Below are 23,518 nucleotides of genomic sequence, written 5' to 3'. Positions count from 1 at the left end.
GATTTTAACTGGATTTTGTGAGGAGGGGAGTCCTCATCCCATCCCGCGTGATTTTTATATAAAGCAGGAGCTAGAGCCACTGCCCACTTTCTAGCAAGTGTGTATTTTTTATGAATAGGAATTTGATTTGAGAAGGCAGGCATAATTATTTCTTCGCCATGAGGGCACTCCCTGACAAACTCTGGTGGCCAGTCTTTTTCAGCTAGAAGGATATCATAGCCCTTGGAGAGATTATCCCAAAATAGTCCCCTTATTTTTCTAGTCTTATCCCCCTCTATACGCAATGTTATTTCGTATATTTTGTGAGGTTTGCTAACTCTGGTGTCCGCAGTTTCCACTTGAAGATATTCATTCGTGTCCACTGTCTCCAGATGATTCATAAGGACTTTGCGAGCTATGCTCACTTCTGCTGCGCTGTCTAGCATTGTCTGAGCCCATTCTCCGTTTTTCAGTTGTGTCCTCAGTATTCTCGGCATTGTTAACTATTTTAATGCTGGCTACCTTCTTTTTTGGAAATTGTAATTTCTTTTTTAGCTGAGCAGGTTCCTTGTCTTTGGACTTGGCGTGCTCTTCTCTTTGTTCTGATCGTCCTCTTCTTTCCGATTTCTGCGAGGAAGTCTGAAAAGATTGAGAGGGACGTGTATCAATGTCTTGATATCTATCAGGCTTTTTTATATTATCCCTATTCCTAAGGTTATATCTTTTCCCAGAGGGGTCACTCTGAGGTGACCTGTGTCTTTGGTTCGGAGATTTTTCTCTTCGCCTAGGAGACCTTCCTCTGGACTGGAATTTCTTTTCTTTAGGATTGGATTGTTTGTTTCCATCCCAGTTCTTTTTTGGTGATGCAGAATTATTATTAAAAAATATTTTTTCAGGACTTTCAATTAGTTGCGGTTTTACTGGTATTCCACCTAAACTATCTCTACCTAGTTCCTCATAGGATTTTTCTATGATTCTGGCAATTTCAGCTGGTTGGTCTGCTATATCTGTCTCTTTTAACCTCTGGCGGATCGCCACGTTTGCTGCTTCACCTTTTATGTTGGCTAATAATATAGCCGAGACCTGCTTGAAGTCTTTCAGTAATTTCATACCAAGAGTTAAAGCGGGTTCTGGACCATATTCATCTTGAATTTGTTTTAGCACATCTGGTATTACCGAAATGGATGGAACACCGTGCGTTTTTGTGTAGATGGAAGCAAAGACTGTACCCCAAGTGTCACAGTCCTCAATGTGTGGTGCGATTCCCATTGGAAGACAGATAGTCAGAATCCTGTGCTTTTCTAGCGGGGTAGTGTCTGGAAACACCGCCTCTATTTGGGTTATTTTCTGCGCTAGCCAGAATGGTATTTGTTCCCGTTTAGCCGGTACTTTACCTAGGCAGGACTGGATGTTCTTTGGTGTAATTTTATTTGTGTTCCCCTGGTGAGGGGTCAGCTGTGGGAGTTTAATCGCTGGCTGAATTGTTGAAGTCCGCATCACATACTGGACTAATTGTCTATGTATTTTTATTAATTGTTTTAGCTGTGTTAGCAAGTTAGCTGCAGACATCCCGTCGATGTCTGGATGTGGTGTGTATCCGGCTAGGACCGGCCACGTTGCTCCTGGTCTACCTAAAGGACCGAGCCTGGTGATGTGATTATTATGTTTTAGGGCGCCATCAAATAAGAGCAAATGCTCTTGAAATTTGAGTGGTACTTCCACCTCCTCGAAAGGAGTGTAATTTTCAGGAGGTTCCTCTATTTTGTAATAGTGGAAGTACTTTGTTACAGGATTTGCTGCTGGAAAATTTATCCATGAATAGTATACCTCTGTCTGCCGATATTCGTGTGCCTCAATTACGAATATGACTGTACCACCTCTAGGTGTCAGTCCATTTTCTATAAGTTTTATGGTTATAGATTTCCTTTTGATGACCGGAATGAGTATTATATCCGGGTCTGCGTCTTGCATGGTAGCATCAGCTGCTGCGAGTTCAGTTGCTAATCTAACTGCCTCTCTTTCTTCATCACTGTCTCCCATTTTACTGACAGGATGGTTATTTTTTTGTTTGTTTGCAGATCAGGTTTCTTATGGAAACAAAGATTAGATGCACAATATTTTGGAACAGTGTATCCTTCAACGTTGACTTATACCAAGAACCATACATAGGAGTTCCCTCCTGCGAGGTCTGGCGGATATAACCTTTCACCCACTCCAGACGTCTTTGGAGTATTATGGGAAAAGGGGTCTGAGTGAGAAAGCACGACTGAGTTACTCTAAATGTCTTACGTTAGTTTTATCGCCCTTTCCAAACGCGTTGGGCGCCATGTAGTGTAGTTCCTATCATCCCAATAGGCTCTGCGCATTGGAATAATACCTACAGCAGTAAAGGCCTAGGCCAGACGTTAACTAGGTCTACTACTGTCGATACTAGACTTAAAGTTTTGGGTTTTGCCAGCTAGCTCAGAGTTCACTAGAAACTTTCTCGAATGTTCAGGAAGGACTTAACTTCCCTGATTAGACAAGAAGGGATTTAGTTTCTGACAACCATAGAACATGACAACTTTGCTCTCCCCTAATCAAGAGTATATATCGAGAGTCGTGTGAACAAAAGGCAATTTATTTTACTCAGTCAGTACGTGCATTCTTGAAACACTTCAGTGGGGTTTTTAGAAATTCAGATTACTCAGGCGCACTGCCTAGGATATACGTTACAGAGTGTTGATTAACAATTAGACGTGTAGTGCGTAAAGAGCAGGCGGAAAAACACCCTTAACCGTCTAAAAAGTCAAGGGACTAAACAATGTATATACAGGTGTGCTCTCGCTACTACAACAGAGTATCACAAACAGTGCAATGACTGATAAGTATTTAAGGAAACAGAAGCAGAATCTTTGGTGTGTTCTTGATACAGCAAGAAGATGATTTATTCTCTCCAGACTCAAGAGATGTTATGCAAAGCGAGAGCACACCTGTAAGTACGTGCATTCTTAGTCTCATCAGATTGTAGAGAAAAGGAAGAGACGGGCGTGTTCAATAAAAAGGTGTTATTTATTGATCAGTTTCTTTTCTCATACAAGAGAAATGGATCGATATTATTGCAATACTTATAGCTAAGTAAAGTGCATACATTAAAAGCAATAGTATAAAATAATACTGTAAAAACATTGATATGGTTTCTAAGCCATAAGATGTTTTAAAATGAATAAAATATATTACATACACATATACATTTGACTAAACGTACTCAACTGGTGTTTCTAAATACGCCTACCCCGTGTACCTGACCTAAGCCTAATACGTGGGCGGGAATAGAAAGTTACAGTTTAAGTTAAGTTTGTTTTTGCCAAGTAAATAACTAAAGAATTCTCTGTGAGGGGTTATTCAGTTCTGTACCTGGAATCTAGGTTGAATGAGGGATGGTATCTCTCTCTCTGGTCTCGATATTCCAGGCTGCCTGCGAGGGCTACCCGGAAGCGCCGGTGCTGGATCTCTCGGCAGGAGAAATCAGCGCGTCTCGTTCTCAGCGCGTCAGGAAGGCGGGGCTGTGCCAGCGGGGTCTGCTCTGCTCTGGGCTTCGGCAAGTATGGCTGCTCCGTCTCGTCACCACCGCGTGTGTTTGCATAGGGCAATATCGGTAATATTTATACCTTTAAGGTGCCGAGATTGACGTAAGGATGGACATAGATACGTCAATAAGGATGTCATACGACTTGCTCGTTAGCACATTCTTTTGCTGAAGTTCTCGGTGAAATCAAAACAATGGCCGCAGGGTTTTGCCCAGGTTGTCATAGGTTTGATTTGTTATGAGAACTCCGTATGCCTTATCAGGGGCTGGAGGAATATCGCTTGTCTAATTAGATCGCAAGCGTTATGACCTAATCAGATAACACGTTCCTGTGCCGTAGTGTGACTGCGTCAGATAACGGTATCTGCATCATGGGGGTTTTCTGCCTCATGGGCTGACTGTTAGTTAACTTGTTGGTTTGTTTAACCAGAATAGGGTCAGGAATAGGGGGATCGATTCAGAACCTATAGGAATACATCACAGCGACAACTATCCACCGGAGCCTGCTCCATAGTAGCCGAGCCTGAAACTGTCTGTGGATTCCTGCAACGAAGTCTTCACAGTAGAGCGCTACCCCCGGAGTGACGGTGTAATAACTGGTACCTCGCAAGGGACAGCGCGATTTAATACGTTACCCGCGGGAGCGCTCAGGGCCGGACTGTTGATCGGGGGCCCTTCCTCCCTCTAAGCCTCTGAAACAACATGATAGCACGGTCCCTCGTCACCCGATGATCCTGACACAAAGATCGACCCAACACCGCGTCGCAGAGAGAAAGATGAAGTCCCGCCTCTTTTACCTCACATGTCTCGACAACCGGGCAAACCCCAGACCCCGAAAAAAAAAAAAACTCCCGCACCCCCTCAGACACCGAACCTACCTCCCCCCCTACCCCCAGGGCAACGCCTCAATCACCGAACCGGCCCGAGGAGAAGGGGAGCCTGGAAGTATCTGCACCGGACCCTCTCAGCGGCACCGCACAGAGAACTCCATTGTGGTGTCTGTGAAGAAACGGACCTGCTTTTTGAATGCCTTGCAGCAGATCCATGGGAACCTTTACCGAACTACCTACCCTCTACCCCTCCCTGCTCTACTCCTCTCCTCTTTCCTGCTACTAACCTTTACCCTCACCTGTCCATACGTTAGGCCCCACCCCGTTTACCTGTGAATTTCTCGCGTCATTTGAGAGCTAGCTTTTTTGTCTGATGCCCGATGGAGCTACCTGGTTTAGCTATAGGGGAGACAGGTCGGGGATTCCCTCCTTGGTCATCACCTACCCAGTCGGCCTTTAGACAGATTTCTTTTCGTCTCTCCTTGTTGTCTCCTCCCCTATCCTCCATTTCTCACCTGCCCTGTTCCCTCCCCTCTATGCTCCATTTTTTTTGCCCCCATATTAGTTATATGTGTCCCATTGAGACCAAAAGCCAAAGCCCGGTGGAGCTACCTGATAGCTATAGAGGGGATGGGTTTTGGGACTTCCCCCTCGACCGTCACCTACCCAGCCGGTCTTTGGCGGACTTTCCTTCGTCTTTCTGCCGTATCTCCCTCCCATCCTGTTTTTCTGTGAACCTCTTCCCCAGACACCTGAGACCGAACTTCTTTGTCTGATGCCCGATGAAGCTACCTGGTTTAGCTATAGGGGAGATGGCCCGTGGATTCCCTCCTTGGTCGTCACCTACCCAGTCGGTCTTTAGACAGACTTCCTCTCGTCTCTACGGTTGTCTCTTCCATTACCCTCACGTTCTCACCTCACCTACCCCCCACTTCTTTTCTCTCTCCTTTCTCTCCTCTCCTACTGTATTGCTGATTGTTTGATGTATTGTGTAATTGTTGATCTTTTTCTGTTATACTGTTAAACCACATTGTTTCACTTCCTTTCGTCCCTCCTGTTGTCTCCTCCCGCATCCTCGATCTATTTATGTCTCTCCTTCTCCCCTCTCTCAATGTACTGAGACTGAACTTTTTTGTCTGATGCCCGATGGAGCTACCTGGTTTAGCTATAGTTGAGATGGGCCGTGGATTCCCTCCTTGGTCTTCACCTACCCAGTCGGTCTTTAGACAGACTTCTATCCGTCGCTCTGTATTGTCTCTTCCCTTTTACTCTCTTTCTCACCTCCCCTGCCCCTCCACTACTTTTCTCTCTCCTTTCTCTCCTCTCCTAATTGTATTGCCTCTTTTTTTGGGATTTATTGTGTAATTGTTGAACTTTTTATGTTAAATTGTTGATTCTCATGTAAAGCGCTCTGATACCTCCAGGTCTAGCCAGCGCTATATAAAACTCTTTAAATAAATAAAATAAAATAAATAAATCTCCAGAAGAACTGGGAACCAAGCCTGAGCCCTCCACAGAGGAGTGATCAGAATCAGTTCTGACTGATAATGCTTTGTGCGAGCCAAGACTGGGAATCATGACAAATGGGGGAAAGGCATAACACAGGTGAGGGGGCCTGACTTGCAGAAAAGCATCTGTGGCCAGGGCTTACGGATCCGGATACCAACTGAAGAAGAGGGGAAGCTAAGTGTTGAGGCGCGAGGCAAACAGATTGATCTGGCACTGACCTCAGAATTGGGACAGGGATCTGAACACCCGAGGATGAAGCCTGCAGTCGCTGAAATCTCTGAGGTGACGAGAATTCCAGACCGCAATCAGATTGTGGCGACTTGGAAGATACTCTGCAATAATTGTGATGTTCCTTTGAAGACAAAAATGCCAAAAATCTTTGACAATTTCCACTAGAATCCTGGACCTCGTTCCCCCTAGTTTGTTGACATAACGGACTGCTGACACATTGTCCATGAGGAGAAGTATGCAACAGTTTGTCATGCGCGGAGACAAGCAACGAATCGTTAAGAACCCCCTAGAAGCTCCAGACAATTTATGTGGAGAGACAATTCCTCCTGAGACCACCGGCCTCCCGTGGACATTGGACCGCAACGGGCTCCCCATCCCCACTGACTGGCGTCGGATTCTATCACCACTTCTGGGGACACTCCGAACAGGGCTCGCCCATTCCAACACTCCATGTGTTCCAACCACCACAACATCTCCCACCTTGCATCCTCTGAAAGAGGAATCTGATCCGAATCCCGGAGGCCTTTCTGGAGATGACAGATTTTTAAACCCTGAAGTGCTCGATAATGGAGAGGACCCGGGAAGATGGCTTGGATCGAGGAAGCTAATAGACTGACAATCCGTGCTATAGACCTCAACGACACAACCTGTTTGCATAAAATCAATCTCAACTCCCTCTTGATAGATCTGATCTTCTGATTGGGCAAGAGGAGGTGGCAAGATAGAGAATTGACCAGGAAACCCAGGAATTCCATTGAATGAGAGGGAACGAAAACAGACTTCTGAGGATTCCCCAGAAAGCCGAGTGATTGTAGTAGAGTTAGTGACTATTTCAAATGAGTCATCAACAACTGAGGGCAATGAGCCATGATGAGAATGTCATCCAGATATATTATCAGACGAACACCCCGGGCTCGCAGAGACTCCACGACAGGCCTCAGAGGTTTCGTGAAGCACCAGGGTGCTGACGAGAGGCCGAAGGGGAGGACTTTGTACTCAAACCAGACTCCCTGCCATTGGAATTGCAGAAACCGACTATGAGGACCGTAAATGGGAATGGACAAGTAGGCATCCTTCAGATCGAGACGGACCATTCAGTCCCCTTCTTGAAGAAGGTCTCTGAGAAGATGAATGCCCTCCATCTTGAAGTGTCGGTACACAACCAAGCCGTGGAAGTCTTTGAGGTTGAGAACCAGTCTGGAACCGCCCCCTTTTTTCTGAACCAGAAAAACATTGCTGGAGAAGCCCTGAGGATGACGAGAAGTCTGAACTATGGCACCCTTTCTCAGAAGAGAATATATTTCCGCTGAAATGACTGCCTAATCCTGAAGGGAAAAAACTAGGTGTGAAGGCGGATGGGGTTGATTCGGACAACTGAAAAACTCTATCTTGTAACCCCTGACAGTCTTCAATCCCCATGCATCGTTCGAGATCAATTGCCAGTTTGGTAGAAAAAATGTAATTCTGCCACCCAATAACACCTCCGAAGCGGAGACCAGGCTCATCTGAAGTTGAGGAATCCTGATGTCCTCCTTGGTTTCCACGGTAGCGTCCCTTCTTGAATTGGTTTCTGCCTTTGCAGGAGGGATAAAAGGATGACTTATTGGAGTAGCTGGAATCTTGACCTCCTCCACGATGGGACTGATAGCCACGTTGGTTATTTTGGTTGGACCCACGGCTGTGCGATCGTCCCCCATATCGCCCGGCCCGCCCAAAAACCAGACAAAAGGCCCATTTAAGGGAGAATTGAGCTTTGTCCAGGCCACTAAACGTAGCAACAAATTTGTTTAACTCTTTAAGGAAAGGTTGACCAAATAGCAATCCCTGAGCCAAAGGACCCAACTTAGAAGCGGACAAGTCTGACAATTTTGGGTCCAATTTTAACAGAATAGAGCGTCTACGCTCACAGGACAAGGCACAATTGGCGTTTCCTAATTGACAAATGGCCCTCTGAGACCATCCAATTAACTCATCCGGATCAACTGAGGAAGAAGAGGCCTTCGCACGGAAACCTAAATCCAAATTTTTGTGAGGGGACCCAATAAATCCAACAACTTATCCTGACAAGAGCGCCATGCTCTGTCAATACCTTTTTTAGGGTCTTTTGCATATTTCCTAAGGTATGTGACCATAGTTGGATCAACCTCCGGAGTGTCAGCCAACTTATCGGCCAGATCCGGACGTGGACACTCAGACTGGAGACGGGCATGCATCAAAAGGCTGATGGATATGTGACTGGACATACTCCGCTATGTCTGGTGAAGGGAGCCAAGAAGAGGAATTGGGATGAATAATATCAGAAGGGTTGAAAGTGAAGAGTTGTGGATGAGAAGGCGCGTCTACAAAATGCTCCTTCGAGCTTTTTTAGCAGGAGGAGGAGAGGCTTCATGATCAGAGGACGTGGTCGAGGAAGTGTCACCATCGTCTGTCTGGTGCATCTGAGAAGTACGAGCCTCTTTGGAAGGACCATAGGAATGCTCCTCAGACAAAGATTTAGCCAATTTAAGGAAGTCAGACCTGTGAGGATTAACCTTGGAAGTCTGAGAGGAAGAACGGCCAGAGGAGGCAGGCAACCAGCTCTGCTGTAAAGCATAATTGGAAAGATGATGTTTAAGGGGTTCAATTGCGCGAACTAGCGCCTTATTGACAGAGTGCTGAACACCCGCGTCCAGAGCCTCCACTAAATCCTGGTCCATGGAGCCCGAAGCCCCGTCATCGTAATAGTACTCCTCCTCATCATAATATTCTGCCATAATTACACACAAAGTGTGAATAATGCCACACTGGCACTCCAATAATACAAAGGCCAATGAAAGGGGGAGTGACAACAAACCCCAAGGCAAGCCAACAAATACACAGGCACCAAGGAACCTGAATAGAAATGCAATACAATGTGGAGGGAGGGCTTGCCAGAAATGACACCACTCTAGGCAGGGCCTATGCACAATTCTGCAGCCCAAACTGAGTATTTGCGACAGTTGGGTGTAAATTGGGGCTCGTAGCAGACTGTGGGCATAGAGCATTGAAAGCGCTGCTCTTGCGCTGTAATTTCTGAATTGCGTCGGAAAGTAAACAAGTAAAATGGCCGCCGCACATGCGCGGTACGGCCGCCTGCCAACAAAAGAGTTAAAGGACTACGCGACCAACGCTCGTAGTGCTAGAGCCTCCGGTCTCCTGCTCCACAAACCACAAGTGCGGGCGCCAAACGCCCGAACCGGGGAGGAGGGTGCGTATCCTTAGCTGCGCGAAGGAGAGAAACCTAAAATCGGGAAATAAGTGAAAGTGAAATGCGCGAATGGCACCTGCAGCACAAACAGAGGGAAACCAGAAGCGCGCAAGGCGCGAAGCCCCACATAATCGTCAGAGCGCAGACCGAAGCAGGTGCAAGGAACAAACCCAACAAAGTATAAGCAATCAAAGGCAAATAATGCAATGAAAATAGTCATAAGGCATAAGAGTAAAAGGGAAGCACTTACCTGGCTGCGACAGGTAGCAAAGAAAGAGGATGTTATATTCTCTAGGGGACATTTTATAGTAGTGACTCTATGGTTGTCAGGTGACACCCAGAGTATTCATGGGTATTGTAGTGTAATTTTTAGGTCGAAGCCTGCTAGCAGCGCATGCGCTGTAGCAGGCAAAGAGATATTGTCAGGAGGGGTTTTCAATACGGCATGAAGCCACGCCCCTTTTTTCCATTGGCAGGCCTCTCGAAACGGAGGCCTGCCATTGGAAAAAGCTCCTGTTTTGCAGATTTGTCTGCTCTGGATACCGCCTCTCGAGGACTCCATGACCTGCCTTACGGTATCACAACAATATTTCTTGAAATATCGCCATGGCAACCATGAGGCAAGTCAGGGAGTCCTGGAGGGGCGGGATTCAGTATCCTGTTTCCACCCCGTTTTTTTTTTTTTGGGGCGTTTGTGCTGTCATTTCGTTGGGAGTCCTCGGAGATGGAGGTTGTGGGGGTGAGGCGGTGCTGGTCAGTAAATGGTGCTTGTTTACTAATGGGATACTGTAGATTTAGGAGGCAAATCAATAAACACTGAAGACTGTAAATGAGCATTGAGCAGAAATATCTACTGGAAAAGTGTTTCTTAAAACTCCATGCTGATTTTGTTTGCATCTCTTCTGGTATGGAAAATAAACTTCAGTACTTTGGCCTACTCTAGCATAAAGCTGCAGGACTGTGGAATGTCTCAATTTACTAGTCATTACACACATTGTTCACTTCTAGCTCCTGTGAGAATCAGCTAGCATTTCTCTGTAGTGGTTCATGTTTTTTTTCTGATTGAATATTTAGTTCTGATGATCACAATCAAGTTTCATTCATCAGTACAAAATGAAAACCTTGAGTTAAACCTCTAGATTTATAAAAAATATTGAGTACTATGTTACCTTCTATTCTTTGTCCCTATTAACAAATATTGAAGGTTGTGAGAGTGCGTTTTTTACCTCCAGTGCTTGAGCGTGGGTTAAACTGACTTAATGTGGTGTTGTCTATTCACAGAAAGAAGATGCGGGGGGCAACAGTTAGGTGTCACTAGGCGCAGGTGGGATTTGAGGGGCAGTGTGAGGAGGGTTGGTATTTCAGGATGTGCAGGCATGCCCATTGCCCCACAAATAAACATATGCGTAAAGCAGTTAGTGATAGTATATTCCGTTTGGTTTTGTAAGAATAGCCTGATAATGACATATCTAAGCTATATTTAAATGTATGTTATGTTTTCTGCCTTTTCGTATTCTTTTGTAGGTTAATGTGTAGTGTGTGTGAGAAATGGGTTCTGCACGATTTTACCAATCTGGATTTTATTGTATTTCTTTTGGGTCCACCTGGTTTTTGGAATTCTGGCATGAGTGACTCTCATTCAATATTAAGCCTTTTCGAAATGGATTGAGAGTGCTAACCACTAGAATCCTGATTCGCAGCTAGGGTAAGAGGCTTAGGGTTGGTTGCATGTGACCACGTGCGCACATGCATATGGCTGTGTGTGAGACTACAGTAACTCAGCCCAGTATCTGCATACATATACTCTTGTGGAAAAGGAACCGTTCATGGATTGGTGTTTATTTGTTTAGGCCTTATGAATGTCCATTATCAGCAGAAGTGTTTACATCTGGAGTGCTTAACTGAGTAGTTACGGTGTTTACTGTATTATGCACTATGAGCGAAGTCTGCACAAAAATATAGTTTTGCCATAGTTAGGCCTGGAGACGTGCTTAATGTACAATCCCTATGGTAAATCAGGATCCAGATGCAGGTTTGAAATAAATGTACATGTATCTGCACTCTTGGTGTCACTTAAAGAGTCATAATTTTTCTGTGACTCAGTTTCTTATTAGATTTGGACTTTTGAATCACCCTGCTGGCAAATTAGAGGATCAAATGCCTCCCTATTCAGTAGTGCCATTAGCTGGTATTTAGGCTTGCACCTGGGAGAGAAGAGGGTAGGGACTGAATCTGCATCTGTCTGTTACACATTTTTTTTAAATGTTTCTATTTTTGTGAAGAATAACAAAAGAGGTATTAAAGGTACTCCCATCAAACATGTAAACATGATCGGAGGACAACAATATATTGCAGTTTTGACATCATCAAGCAACCCAGACGGGAAAAGAGATGTCAACATGATCACAGTCTGCTTGTTACTTTTTACGCTGCAGCCAGCCTGGGAGGCCCGACCCCACTGAAACAAATGAGGCTAGCTAGACCTCTGCAAATAGTGATAGGAAGTGCTGCCCTTTGAGGTTTTGGAGGGAAGGAACCAGGCAGCTGTGGCAGTTAGGGGGTCAAAATTAGGCTTTCGAAGAAAGTCTTTCAGTAGACCACATGATGGCACCTTTTTGGAAGTCCCCTAGATGCTGTGAAGGAAAGTGGAGTAGAGGTGGAGTGGTGATGTCACCCTAGGATTGGGCAGAGGTGCCTAGCTTCGGAACATTTTATCTCAACTTTAAAAACACCCACACAAATAAGAGACGTTCGAGAACCATCTTGACCTGGGGAAGTACCAAGCTGGGAGAGCGAAAACCCTGGACTCCTTAGGAGATGGACTCTGGGACTTTTGAACTTCAGCTAGCAACCAGCGACAAGGATTTTTTTCACCAGGGTCGGTGGCTCTTGCCCCACCCCCCCCACCTTAAAATGTGAGGGACAGTAGATGGGGGAACCTTCAGCATGGAGAACCCGGAGGGCTCCCCTGGAGCTTTTGTGGATTGGCTCTGCATGAGGGTAACTTAGAAGGAGGGTGGTCTGGCTTCACTGCCACAGGTGCACTGTAAGTGGTCAACCAGGAGGTTCTGGGAACTGGAGGGTGCAGGACTTAAGGGAACTCTGCCTTGGGGCCCTGGGATGCTTCAGAGGTAGAACCTAGGCCTAGGACAAGTGCCAGGCATCCAGATCAGGGCTGAATCCTGTGCTAAGAATTTGAGCATTAATGATTAGGCTCAACAAGAATTAAAACATTTAGAAGCCAGTAGGGCTGGTGAAACCACTGCGGGTGACTGAAGTATGCCACCAGGAGACAAACGCACCGTTCCCTGTGCAGTGAATCATTACAGCTATTAATGAATGTCATTGTAAGAGGGTACCATCATTGGAGGTTTTAAGTGTCTCAGTGATTTATCATGACATTTGTTTTTATCGATGTGTTTGCACCCTGACAAAGTCAGTGGGGTGGCCTTTTTTGTAACTACACCCCATTATATTTTGTTTGTGGGGGATTGGATGGTTTTAGGGTTTAGAACTCTGTAGGGGTGTTAACTGTTCAGAGAGTGTCATCATAGGTATTTACAGCTGCCGACGTGTATATATTTGTAAGTTAATGCATGGTATTGAGCAGTGTGAGCGTAATAAACTGCTGCAACACAGTAGTACTTGGTTTCCAGTAGATGGAAGGTTGCATACTTTTTACTTGTGATGGACCCACTTCATTAGTACTTAATACCCTACTTTCCTTCAGCATGTATTTGTGGAGAGTGTTTGTAAGCAAAGGGATTGCTAGCTATATAGCATATCTATGCTGTGTTGCATCTGTGTGCAGTGTTCTGTATAATGCTTCCTATCGCATGGTTGTTTGTGTTTTTTCTTGATGAAGAGTGCAGGTGGGAGCTCCAAGATCTCGAGCAGCAAGTGAAAAGGATTATTTTGCATGCAAAGTAGGTGTTGTCGTAGGCAGAACTAACATATCCTTTTACTTAGTTGTGATGGATATGATATTCTTACAGTTAACATTGATAGAAACATTTAGATGTATTGCAACTTCTAGGCTGGAGTATTTCTTTGATGTATTAGAGAACACATCTTTTGTATTTTATTCTCTATTTTAAGAATAGAACATATCACAATGTATTACAAGCATTGGCATAGCCAATAGGTCTCGCCTTTGGCTATGGAGAAGTGGAGAAGTGTGGCTCACTGGTTAGAGGCGGCAGACCCGTAAGCAGAGAACGGCCCGGGACCAGGGTTCGATTCCCGACGCGGCAGGGTCGTGGACCAGGGTCAGCGGACTCGATAATTCTCGCCTCGGTGCCTACTCTAGTCAGAAACCACACTCGGCAACTCTGGGCATCAGCTTGCCTCATCTTCACAACGGCCCCCCCAGACCGCCGGGGATGCTTGGTCGCACCTTAGAGATACCCATTAGGGACCATCTCTCAGGGTGAGCCAGGACGGGTTCCCCAGCGGTCGAAGCGTGGAGATACTCCTCCGGGAGTCGATTCCTAGCGCTATATAAACCCACAATTAAATTAAATTAAATTTTTTGGGACCTTAAAAGTATTTACTTATGCAGCACAATATCCTTGGTGCAACATCAACTGTTGCATAGCTAAACACTTATAATGTCCCTAAGGCAAGACCTATTGGCTATACCAATGCTTGTTCTATACTGTTATCTGATTGGCTGCTGAGCATTTCCTAGTAAAGAAATGAGAAAGCATAATCGGAGCCTCCAGACCTGACATAGAATTCAAACTGACACTGCTGACAAGAGGGAACAGTTTTCTCAAACGAAGCTCCTTGCAGTAATATAGAGCATAGGAGCTCTACAATGTGTGTTATCAGAGACTCAGACCATATCTCAGTCTCCACCTTCACCAACAGGAAATTAAAATCACTACTGCCTCCCCCTTTGTTATCAAATTCAACAAAAACTTCTAATGAAAGGATCTGACTCTGGTTAGCTATCACCATTTTATTTAATTAAACATGATTCAAAATCAGTTATACATTTGCAAACAGCTCATAATTCGTTGGCAGCCTTGCTTCTAACTCATGGGAAGTAACAGTGGTCAGTCCCTTTGTCATACAAGCATCTCATGCCTGTGGCGGTACGTCACGTGATGCTTCATTGGCAACAAATACTTTGCGGGGCAGAATGCTTTATAAAACAGGTATATGGAAATATCTTGAAATTATCTGGTCTCCTTAGTACTTTGCAGTGTAAACTCCCTCTCTCGCTCAAGCACTCTTTTTTTTAATTATTTTACTCAGTACTGTTTTGAAATTGGCCCTTTGTCTCTAAAACTCTCCCAGGACATATTCTAAATACCGTGAACCCCAGAACACTGTGATACACAGGAACCCATGATTATATCCCGGATATGCAAATTACATTAACACCGCCATGCTCCGTGATGTTTTTGAGTTGTGCTGTCTTATCTGTGTAGCAGGTTGCTCTACTGTCGCTTGGGAGATGTTTGTGTGTTTAGAGAGCACACACAATCCAACATTATCTGTGTTGTCACAGAGTAGGTAAGCAGTGGTCTTTCAGGTACAATTACAGGGAGGCAAACCAGTTAAACAAATGCCACGCCGTGTGTTTTTTGTGTCGCATTATTTAATCAGTACGGATTTTTGGTTCCTTACGCTAATGTGCGTCATTACGTTCGTGATGGTGCATGCGTGCCCTGGAGGAGAAGGAACGCGCAGAATGTCCCCAATCACCGTTTGTGGAGGTCAGCTCAAATGATATAATACCCAGGGTCGGATTGGGATCACAATTCGGTCCGGGCACTGACGAAAAAAGTGGTCCACATTCAAGAGGCGTGGCCCATATTTAAGGGGCGTGGCCCACATTCAAGGGGCATATTTAAGGGGCCTGGCCCACATTCAAGGGGCGTGCCCTTTCATGAAACACCATTTGCACAGACAAGGAATGAAAGTGGGAGGATACTGTTCTTGCACAGGACACAGGGCCAAGGTGACAATGGCCTACATGCGGAGCAACTAAAAAAATAGCAGGGCCCCTTTCTGTCACATAATTATTCCAGCCCTCCAGCACAGGAGCACCTGAAAAGCAGCAAAGCCCCTGCTATTACTAACTAACTTGGCCCTGCCCAGACCTTCAGCTCAGGAGCACATGAACAGAGATAAGGCCCCTGCAATTAGTAAATTAATCAGCCCTCCAGGCCTCGGGAAAATGTTTTGGCAGGGAAGCACACAACACAGCTTTCTGGGTTCTCCAAGGTATCCAGGTAGGCAGGGGGAGGCTGAGGTGAAGCTGGTGCATGGGAAGTGCCTTCCCAGTGTGTTCTGGCAGTTTGAGTGTTTATCATTTACTGTAGTATTACCCTTGTACCTGTGTATGGTACCCTTTTGTAACTTGCACATGACACTTTTCTCTGGTATCACACTGTATGCTACCTCTCACTTTTGTTTGCTTTAGATACTTGCACAAGTGCCACCATTGCCTACGTAACGTTTGTTCTGTGCTGGAGTGTCAGCCATTTATTGCAGTATTATACCTCTACTTGTACTTTGTACGCTTTTGTAACCTACACACATATCACTTTTTCCTCCTGTAATGTACCAGTTGCTACCTCATGTATTTTGGTTGCTCACTATTGTCACTTTTGATTCATGTAACTTAACGTTTGCTTTTGTAATTTGTCCACTTGTAATTTTTCTCCTCATGCATTATTGCTGTTCCTAGTGTGAAGCGCTCTGACACCTTCGGGTAAAGTCCGCGCTATATAAAATCGCATAACTAAATAAATAAAATAAAAAAATTCCAAACATCACCTTGCCCCCACAGCAAGACCCATTCTTCCTCGCCCACTATGCCCTGAATGTGAAGGGCTGTGGGCGAGGTGTTCATACTAACACCGTTTCTGGGCTGCATGGGCCCCAGGGGGGCCGAGGTGAAAATGGCTCAAAGGCCTGAGAAACACCTGGCCCCCAGGGAGGCCGATTCTTGCAAACAATCACCCCTCCCCTGCCCAGCCTCAGCTTGATTGCTTTGCAGGGCAGGGGTGAAGGAGAGGCCACAGCTGACAATCGCTGTCCGGCCGCGCAGCGAGGCTTCTTTCATTTTCTCAGTCTGTCTCCGTGCACTCTGTGAGCCGTTTTTTTTCTCCCCTTTCCTAGTCCACTCTCTGTGGACTGGGACAGGGGAGAAAAAAACGGCCCACAGAGGGCACTGAGGCACCGGCCCTTCGGCCCATGCCCGAATGCCCGCCTTGCCAATCCGCCCTTAATACCCCTTCACTGACATCACTGAAGTGAGTCATTTTAAAGAGATATCCTCTTATTTGAAGAATTCGATTTTGTTTTCCTACCTCAGACAGCCATAACCAATGTAAAGGGTGCATCAGTCACTGAAGAAGGCAAGAGTTGATTTTTAGACCAGCAAGCCTTAAAATTAACTACATAGTTGCATTGCCATAGTTTTAACTGTAGCAGATGTTAACTGGTAATAATAGCCTGATCCTACGAGAACGAATATAACTGAACACTGAGTGAAGTAAAAGCAAATTCATTTGAAAACGCTTGTTGTAATTAGGGAGATATTCTCTTAAACCTGAATTTTGAGAAAAAAAGCAGAACATTTTGCTCACCGGTTGAAAAGGGCTAAACGTTATACTTTGTATTTGTCGTTTTTATTATGCAAGCACTCTGAGGCATATGTACAAGCAAACTATTCAAGCGTGGCAGTACGCCAAGATAGCTAACGCCACGCTCTGTTTCCAAACGCAGGGATGTGCCCTATGTTTGCTGCTTAAGAGCAACAACAACATAAGTGAGATACATTAATTATTCAGAAATGGGGAGGCAGGTCAGATATGAAAACCACTGTCTAAAATTTCTATGCTGATTTTCTGCTCTCGTTCTCATTTTTGCCATAACCGATTGTTATTATTTATTTCAGGGAACCGCTAGTGAGGCCTGTCTAATGGTGGTGCTTGCTGCCAGAACAAAAGTGTTACAACAACTACATCTTAAACACCCAGAGCTATCGAGAGGCGAAATCATGGACAAGCTTGTGGGATATTCTTCAGACCAGGTGAGTGAATATGCGACTGACAAGTACCTCTGTGCAAGAAGTCCTCGGCTACCTAAGATCACAGGCATAAATGCACATAAATATTTGGAATTCTTTTTCTAAGTATAAAGAAAGATTGTGAACCTTTTTTCTATTTCCTTTAAAGAGTGAAGTCCTGTTCCGTTAGCTGTTATGGTAAAACGCTGAGCAAGCTGTCAATCAAGGCAGTTGTAGGTGTGTGTTATTTGTGAGCAAGTATTCATCTTCAAGCTTGGGGCGCAGACAGAATTTACTACATATATACATTTAGGCATGATGAGTGTATACCACAAACTGTGTTCCAAGCCAGGGTTCTCCAACATTGGTCCTGGAGGGCCGGATCCATGCCAGATTTTTAAGATAACTACATTTATCTAAATGTGGATATGCTAAAATTCTGGCATGGATCTGGCCGCCCAGGATCCACATTGGACAATAATACATTGTGGCCCAGATGTAGGTAGCCAAATACCGGTCGGTAACGGCCGATTTCGGCCGTTACCGACCGGTATTTGGCTTTTGAGATGTAGGGGGATTGCAACAGGCCATTTCGGTAATTTTACAGATTCGGTAAATATACAGGTCGGTAAATTTACCGACCGGTATTTTTACAGAATCGGTAAAATTGAGATGTAGGTGGGACTCTTCTGAGTCCCACAAGACCTACAAATTCGGTATTTTACCATCAAATTCAATTTGATGGTAAAATACCGATTCAGGTGTGCATGCACATGTGTGCATGCACACCTGTGCCATATGACAGGCAGACCTGCCCTTAGGGCAGGTATGCCTGCCACATGGCCCCCGAACCTTTTTTGGGGGTGCTAGAGGGTGTCAAAGTGACACACCCTGCACCCTTGTCAAAAATCGGTATTTACCGATTCGGTAAATACCGACCGGTAGTGCCCCATTCATTCCTATGGGCTTCAAAGCCCATAGGAATGAATGGAGCATTACCGGTCGGTATTTACCGAATCGGTAAATACAGATATTTACCGATTCGGTAAATGGAACATCTGGATGTTCCTACATACCCCCCTTCTTATTTACCGATTCTTAATTACCGAATCGGTAACATTCGGTAATTAAGAATCAGTAAATAAGTTCTACCTACATCTGGCCCTGTATCTCTTAATGAAATAATTTCTCGTCATAGGGATGAGATACTTCTTCGTTTTAACTGAATTAGGGAGGGTGCATCTGAACCCCTTTCTTATCCATCTCCCTCATGTGTATTTGTGAGTTTTACAGTATATCATGAAGAGTGACTTTGAATAATGAAACAGTATGAACGAGCATGGTCTCATTAGATGAACATAAGGTAGATCAAGCATATTCTCATTAGCTGACTATATGTAAAGAAAAAAACGTAAGTAATAAGGTACTCAGTGGGAACAGTGGGTACTAGAGAGGGACTCGTAGGATCAGGTGACTGTAGATGGCAACAGGATGGAGTGTGAACGTGCAGGGAATAAGAGCTCAAAACACACGTGAGGTTCACGACAAAACAGGTGTCAAGAGGATACCAGGGTCTGACCAGAAGGAAAAGTGAGAGGAAGCTTACAGGGAAAGTGAGATGTAATTATCGGCCTATTTCACTGCTCCCAATTCCAATGAAAATTTTCAGAAAAATATGTAAATTCTATTTTAGTAGGCCATCTCGAGAGTAATGCGTTATGGGATCTGGCTCTGTCCAGCTTAAGCCCTATGAAGGGAACAGAGACATGCTGGTATCTGTTCTGAATAATCTAAGCATCTGAGGATGGCAATTGACAAAGGTAACTTTGTTGACCTGGCATTATTAGATTTGTCAGCTTCATTCGATACAGTCTGCCATGATTTACTGATTGCGAGACTCTCTGATATCTGTATAAAGTATAAAGCTTTAAAATGTTGTGTGTCTTATTTGATGGACAGAATTCAGGCGGTGTATCCCCCCAATATCAGTCGGAACTCAAAGCTATAGTACAGTGGGTGCCCCAGGGGTCATCACTGAGCCACACCCTATTTAATGTCTTTCTGAGCCCGTTGGCTAAGTTGCTTCGCCATAGGTGGGGTAGTCTTCATGAGTTATGCTGATAACACCCAGCTTATAATAATGGGTGACCCAAAAATACCCACACCGTATGATAGTTCCCATCAATGTATGCAGGAGGTTACTAGTTGGCTGACATCGAATTTCCAATTTTCTCACATTTAACAAAGATAAGACAGAGATGCTCTGTTCAGTGTCAAATAAGATCTCATGACGACTACCGGTGGATTTTTGGCCACCTCAGACTATTATTCTGCAGGTGGCCTCTTTGGTAGTCAGAATCCTTGGAGACTATTTTATTTCAGTGATATATTGGTGACTTCTCTTGTTAACCACATCCATGCTGGTGACGGAACCACTCCGTCACCAGCCACGGACGCGCTGTGCTGGTGACGGAGTGGGTTCATCACGGTCCGGCCGCCGTGCCTGCGCTGCAGTGATTTCGCGCCTGCGCGGCGCGTTCTATTGAGCAGGGGGGCCATGACAGAACCACTCCGTCACAAGCAGAGCGCGCCCGAGGTTCGTGACGGAGTGGTTCTGTCACGAGCATGGCGGCGCCGCGTGGCCCCCCTCCAACCTCCCCCTAGCGCTGCGGCGGAATTACCACCACAGCCAAGGGGTTAATCAGCAGAAGCTGGCTTTATGATACAAAGTAAATACATACCGACTCTCTCGGGATGGAGGTCGAGCATTTCCTGTTCAAGCTGTCTACCTGTGGAACAGACTACCAATTTTGTTTGTGAAAGTTGCCAAATCTTGGTCAGTTTAGGAAATCTCGTAAAACATGGCTGGTTACAAGATAATGGTGGGTGATATTGTGATTGACCATAACAGTATGTCTAGTGCCAGGATGAATTTTAGGTGAGTGTGCGCTTTATAAATAACATTATTAATAATAATAATTATAATAATGGAGACAGTAGCACGAAGTAGGAAAAAAGAAGCGAAAGCAAGTAGCAATTGGTGTAGGAATTAGGGTGCAACTGAAAGCCAAAGTAAATCGAGTAACAATGGGTCAATAGGAAGAAGAAGGAAAATTAAAATTTGAAAGGAATCTGGATCCTGGAGGGTTCCAGTGGGTTATGAGCAGAGGATGTGTGGGAAACTAAGAGATAGTAATAAGGAATAGATAAGGCGAGAGGCAGAAACGTGCAGGCAGAGCAACCATGGTGAATATCTAGAGATGGCACTAAAAGGAGCAGATGGTCACAGTCAGTCAAGACATGAGTTAAATACAGTTGGAAATGATGCATCTTTAGATGTTGACAAGAAGATGCTTTTAATCCCGAGATTGACATGGAAATGATTCCATAGAGGAGAAGCAGCTCCTAAGAGCGATAGGTGCTATGTGTGAAGTTTTGAAGCTCTGGGTTTTGAGTGAAAGGTTATTTTGCTTCTGGGACCTCTCATATCACCAGATAATTTGAGGAGGTTAAAACGGTAGGGTGGATAGTTGGAGTGGGCTGCTTTGTAGGCTAGGCACCCAATTCTAAATGTAATTCTAGGCTCAATCTGACACCTTTGCAACTCAATAAGAACTAGAGTGATATGATCAAAATGTTTAGTGTGGCCGTATTCGTTTGAAGTTGCTTTCAGGGATTGGATGGGTTGAGCCACATCACCCATGTAGACGGTGTTCAATGTTGCTAGATTATCATGAATACATTGTTGGTTTCTGTAAATTTCTCCTACAAATGAGTGATAAATGGACTGGTATGGGGATTTGGACAGCACTTAACAGCTTAGAACATTAAAATGCGTCTGTCAAAACCTTGCTTATGATGGCCTTGTTGTAGGCCGGCTTTGGTACAATGCTAACTGGCAGCACAAACTGCAGAGATTTTTTTAGGATCTAATAAACAAAACAAGAGTATTCCAAGGCAATAAAGGAGACCATCAATATGGAGCAAGGAACGACTTCACTTAAGGCGTTTTAGAAGAAAGCCCTCACTCACCACCTAGTGATGACATGCTTCATCATCGGGCCCCACAGAGGGGTCCAGCAGAGGGTCGCTACAGGTATACCGCGGGTGCCGAGCGTCGAGGGCGGTGTGCCGATTACGCCTCCACCCCCCTCCTGTGACCCATGGTGTGAAATCATCACACTATCAAAGTGCAGAAACCGTAAATTCGGAAGCCTCCTAAACCAGGAGTTATTAGAAAGACAGCTTTTCTTTCTAATTTTTTGCACTTTTTCATTATTTATTTTCACTTTCACGTCCCTAGGTAAGGGTGGACCTTAGCGAGTCCATACCGCCAGGGTTTACTCACACCAAGTCCTGAAGAATGCCAGGTAAATTCACACCGTTTCGTGGCTGAAACATGTCGACTGACTTAAGGAAACTACCACTTGAATAATTGTGGACGTATTTCCTACACATCATTTTATTGATAAGTCCTTAGTGATCCTAATAAAATTAATTTTGATACACTACAGACTTTTTTAAAACCTCACATCACTCACTTAATATTCTTTGCACATCACTGTCCTTACCCACTACCCGCTCCGCAGTAGATCTGGCGTTGCAGCACACAGAGGGGATGCTAGATCCCCTCTGTGGGGCCCGATGATGAAGCATGTCATCACTAGGTGGTGAGTGAGGGCTTTCTTCTAAAACGCCTTAAGTGAAGTCGTTCCTTGCTCCATATTGATGGTCTCCTTTATTGCCTTGGAATACTCTTGTTTTGTTTATTAGATTGATACTGGGGTGTTAGAGTATCCCACTACCCTACCTCTCCTTTTGTTTTGATATATTTTTTTAGGATCGTCAGGTCTTCTTCTGCAGAATTCTGTTCAACCATTCTTCTTGTAGTCTGATGCGCAATTTGTTGTCAACAACTCCCTTGTTTTAAAATGGTGCACACTGAGTGGTGCATAGGCATTGCCTATTGCCTGTGGGATGCAGTTGAAGCCCTGGGCAGGGCCTGTACTTTCGTTTTGTTATATGATGTAGCTGCCAAGGATGTCAGGTTAACAGGGAAATTGTTTGTCAGCAAGTATTGGAGCCATTTGCTTTTGTCTTTGCTGACTTTGGATGCACTGGGCGTGTGGGAGCAATATGAAGCAGGCGAGCCAGTCAGCTCTTCGATGTGGGCGTCTGGCGAGGTTGATTCTGTTAGTGATGCAAATTAGGTCTAGTGTGTTTCCCTTTGTCTGAACGAACAGTTTAGAGAGACATCATTTTTACGTCTTTGGGAAATATATTGTTCATGTAACCTATGTAGACTACTAAAAAGGTGCTGCATATCGAATGGAGCTGGAGTAGCTAGGTCAAAAGGAACGAATGGAACAAGAGACCACAGAAGGAAGGGTTGGAGAGAGGGAGTTGGAGAAATGGATGAATGGAGAGACGGATAGGTGGATGGAGAGAAGGAGGCATAGAGGAAAGGGTAGTTGGAAAGAATGATGTGAGATAGGTGGGTGGATGAGTGAGAGAAACATGAATGGCTGAATGGATTGGGCAAGGTATGGATGAATGGGCGGATGGTGGATACAGCAGTGGGTGGATGATGGGGAGATGAATGGTTAGATGGGTCAAAGTATGGATGAATGGGTGGAAGGAGCAGTGATGGATGGATGTAGAAAATCATGGCCGGATGGTTAAGAAAGCTGAACAAATTGAAAAAAGGAGAGAGAGAAGGATGGCAGGTCGATGAAGAGAAGAATATGGAGAATGAGGGGGAGAGACTGAATGGATGGAGAGAAGGAATGGGAAATGGATGGACGGATGAGGAAAGGAATGCTGGATTATTGTTGAATGGACGGAAGAAATGAAGATGTACAATGACAGGCAAAAAGATGGATTGAGCTGAATATGGATGAATGGAAAAAACTGTAAAAAGGATGAATGGAACAAAGTTGGAAATAAAAAGAAGTGTGTGTGTATATATATATATATATATATATATATATATATATATATATATATATATATATATATATATATATATATATATATATATATATATATATATATATATGTATATTTCAGAAAGCCTTCCTTTGACTACTCAGTAAGGAACAGAACGGACTCCACTTTGATATGTGCTGCAAATCTTTATTTTGTGC

The 23,518-nt window shown here is 44.6% G+C and overlaps 1 protein-coding gene across 1 annotated transcript in view; it reads left to right on the top strand.

Annotated features, from left to right (window-relative positions):
- Window positions 1–23,518, top strand: part of LOC144827580 (aromatic-L-amino-acid decarboxylase-like) — a 1,238,931-nt gene that overhangs the window by 537,399 nt on the left and 678,014 nt on the right. Inside the window, exon 5 of the mRNA XM_078685836.1 lies at window positions 17,262–17,396. Within this exon, the coding sequence (XP_078541962.1) occupies window positions 17,262–17,396 (135 nt within the window). The remainder of the gene's footprint in view (window positions 1–17,261; window positions 17,397–23,518) is intronic.

The sequence above is a fragment of the Lissotriton helveticus genome, chromosome 4_1, assembly GCF_964261635.1.
Source record: "Lissotriton helveticus chromosome 4_1, aLisHel1.1, whole genome shotgun sequence".
NCBI lineage: Eukaryota > Metazoa > Chordata > Amphibia > Caudata > Salamandridae > Lissotriton > Lissotriton helveticus.
The sequence above is the reverse complement of the archived record's forward strand: the minus strand, read 5'-3'. Positions and strand labels throughout refer to the sequence as shown.